This window comes from Toxorhynchites rutilus, chromosome 3, assembly GCF_029784135.1.
Source record: "Toxorhynchites rutilus septentrionalis strain SRP chromosome 3, ASM2978413v1, whole genome shotgun sequence".
NCBI lineage: Eukaryota > Metazoa > Arthropoda > Insecta > Diptera > Culicidae > Toxorhynchites > Toxorhynchites rutilus.
In genome coordinates, this window is record NC_073746.1 from 131,946,794 (window position 1) to 131,950,292 (window position 3,499).

At 36.8% G+C, this 3,499-nt stretch overlaps 1 protein-coding gene across 1 annotated transcript; it reads left to right on the forward strand.

Moving 5' to 3' along the window:
- The first annotated feature begins 529 nt into the window (after nt 1-529).
- LOC129776179 (glutaminyl-peptide cyclotransferase) lies at nt 530-2,091 on the forward strand. Its single transcript, XM_055781651.1, has 2 exons — nt 530-784; nt 846-2,091. Exons 1-2 carry the CDS (start codon nt 689-691, stop codon nt 1,785-1,787), a joined length of 1,038 nt encoding a protein of 345 aa, XP_055637626.1. The 5' UTR covers nt 530-688; the 3' UTR covers nt 1,788-2,091.
- The last annotated feature ends 1,408 nt before the right edge of the window (nt 2,092-3,499 follow it).

Genomic DNA, 3,499 nt, shown 5'->3' on the forward strand with positions numbered 1-3,499 from the left:
AGCGTAATCGAACACATCCGCAAACTCCACAGCCACGTAGCAGGTTTCATTTTCTCCGACTGATGGCTCCTGATAATGCATGAAACAAGGTCACAGAAAAACACTTATAAGTTAAATTCAGCTTAAGCTACGGCAAAGTTTTTTTTACTGCATAAGGAAAACTCATTTTCCAACCGTTTGGAAGATAAATTTTGCACACAATTATTAATTTTTATTAAAATTTAGTATCCTGAAAGTTTGTTTACTTTTTCACAAGTAAAGACAGTGTCCTTTCGATGCGGTAAGAAAACGTTTTCCCCTGCAGTAAATTTATGTGATTTAAATAAAATTAGCATCCTAGAGGATAGTTCTTCCGATACATACTCACCATTACGAAAATTTCTGCAAAAAACGTTAAAAACGGTGCGTTTAAAAATCACATTCTTTTTGCAATTCTTTGTTGACATTCGCTTCACGCACACAAGCTGTCAAATTCAGCTTCGTAGTCGCGAATTAATCGATTGGAGTTATAAAATTTTCCTACCAGTGTAAACGCACCATTTGTTGTCTGTCACAGAAAGTAAAAATACGCTATATTTACAAATTTCCATTAACCGATTCGCCATACACTGCCATAATAATCAACAATCCATTCCACTGTTAATTAGGCTACTAATATCGGTAACTTGTAGAATAATTATTTAGCAAAATGTCACGAGTTTGCTACGTTTACATTTTACTGGCAGGAATTCTTCACACGTCAGCACAGGTTAATTTCCGGGATAGTGATTCAAAATCGCGACAAGTAAGTGGTTGATTTGTTTAGGTTGAAATGAATGTATTTACCGAGATATTTATCGTTTTAGGAGAATCATCGGCCTCTCCAAATTTCCCTATCAGCAATCGAACAGCTATCCAATCTCTCACAAACCAGCGAATTGAATGAAATCCTTAAACATCTACTTGTTGAGCGTGTGGTAGGAACGCAAGGTCACGAAAATGTGAGAAACTACATCGTGGATTATATGCGCAATTTGAACTGGCATGTAGAGCTGGATGAATTTGTGGATAATACACCAATTTTTGGGAAACTCAAATTTGCGAACATTATCGCAACTTTGAATCCCACCGCAGAACGGTTTCTAGTGTTGGCGTGCCATTACGATAGTAAATATTTCAAGGACCAAGTATTCATAGGGGCAACAGATTCGGCCGTCCCATGTGCCATGATGCTGGATCTGGCAAATACGATGCAATCGCAATTGAACGCTAAGCGGTCCGACAATAGCCTAAGCCTTCAGTTAGTTTTCTTCGATGGTGAAGAAGCATTCCATCAGTGGGGACCTAAAGATTCAATTTATGGCGCTCGTAATCTTGCTGCTCGTTGGGAAAAGGAAAACAAACTGAAGCACATTGATGTTTTGCTGCTTTTGGATTTGCTCGGAACGCCAGACCCTCATTTTTATAGTTACTTCAAGAATACAGAGTCTTGGTATGTTCAACTATTGTCGGCAGAAGAGCGGCTCGATCAGGCTGGACACTTGGAACGGTACAGTTACAGTAGTGTAACACCAAACCAGCAAACGGTGCGATACTTCCAGCCCCACTCGTACCACGCCGGCATCGAAGACGACCATATTCCATTCCTGCAACGAAACATTCCGATCCTGCATATGATTCCCGCTCCTTTCCCGGATTGTTGGCACAAGATTTGCGATGATGCTAGTGCTGTCGATATCAGCACTGTGCAAAACCTTATCAAAATCCTGCGTGTGTTTGTGTCGGAGTATATGCACCTGAATATATGACGAATAGATCGCGGGCGGATTATAGGCGATGAACTTTGATAAAAAAAAAATATGCTTCCACTGTTAGTGACGGCGTTTTTGTTACATCAAGGACACAATGTACTTCAGTTTTATACAGTTTCTTTCTCCTTCCAGTTTTTATACATTTGATTTGGTATTGTACATAAATAAGATCCAATTGAAAGTGCAATTTTATAAGTATGGCTAGTATTTTTTGCTGTGACCTTAGGATTATTGTAAAAAAATATTTGTAATACATAACTAAGAATAAAACAAACGGGAATAAAACATTTTGAGACGAAAATTTTTAATTCTTTAAATATTATTTGGGGAAAAAGAAAGCCATTATTTTCACGTTAACATCAACTTTAGTAATCACTAGCTATTAGGTCCGAACTAGAATTTGGATATGGTTCATAAAAAGATCCATATCGATGAATTGGTTTTCTAAGCGGTGTAGGGATCGTTTCACTTATTAAATTGGTATCAGAGAAGCGGTCTTAGAAAAAAAAATCGAAATAATTCATTCATTTCGTTTTAACCGTGTAGTGTGTACGGGAATAAGCCCCATCTATTCAAACATCAAAGGCATGTAATTATGTAATGCTAAAAAATGCAAATTTTGGACCCCCTCCCACTTATGTAACAATAAGTAACACAAGAATAACCACCAATAATTTAACCACAGGGGTATTCTCTATCGAATGAAAAATTCTCCTTTAATTTTGAATTGAGAATATTTCATGAAATAATGAACGCACAGCAAATCGATAGACCTAGATCTGAACATAGCAAACTTGAAAATATTTTATACAAGGTCCAGTTGTTCTTATTTTTCTTTTTGGCTTTAAGAGGGTTTGAACTTTTCAGTTCATTCGCCTCTAAGGTCCAGTTTCTGCTTTGATGAATGCATTATTTTCAGCCCTATTCTATATTCCGACGGATGTCCATTTCGTTCGAAACCGTTATTTCGTTCAAGTTAGAATTTCGCTTTCCCTATTTCGAACGTTTTGCCCATTTAAAGTCCACAGATAAACAGATCGAACGAAATGCAAAAACAACTCGTACGGAATATAGAATGGAATTTTATCAAGTCGTTCGAAATAATTTCGAATCGAACGAAATACAAAATAGGGGTGTTTATATCAGAGTTACAACGTTTCAAACATCACTCAATACTTTCGATGTCGCATTTTGCTTCTCTATTTTTTTGTCGAGTGTAGTTCTTTGCCCACTTCGGAATACGATCGGTTACAGGAAATGCCTGTTCATTTACACACTCAATTCACTTTCAGTCGCCAGCGTAATACGAAACCTTTTCCGCAATAGTTCGGGGAATTTTCAGAGAATACTAATAGCGTATTAAAAATATTTTCAATATTTATATTATTTCAATTGCTTATTGACCATTCTGCATTGAGTGTCTAAGTAGCATTCAACGCAAAATTTCCTTATGTTTCGAATGAACAGTATAATTATTCTAAGTTGCGTGTTTTCTAAATGAGAGTCAGTTCAAGACATACAATGAGGCCCAAGAAAAGTTGGACAATATCCTTGACGAGAGTTGACCATATGCGTAGGATTTTTTCATCAAATCTGATCCTCTATCACCTCCTAAAATATTTCGAATCAGCTACCTAATTGCATGTATATTTTTATCAGCACACTGGCTCAATTGTTTTAAGATGACGACTAGTGATGCATGGATAATC

What these genes read in the sequence shown, in the direction of transcription:
- LOC129776179 (XM_055781651.1), top strand. Translation starts at nt 689, where the DNA reads ATGTCACGAGTTTGCTACGTTTACATTTTACTGGCAGGAATTCTTCAC. An exon ending in GTGATTCAAAATCGCGACAA is followed by an intron (nt 785 to 845) that starts GTAAGTGGTTGA and finishes TTATCGTTTTAG; the next exon opens with GAGAATCATCGGCCTCTCCA.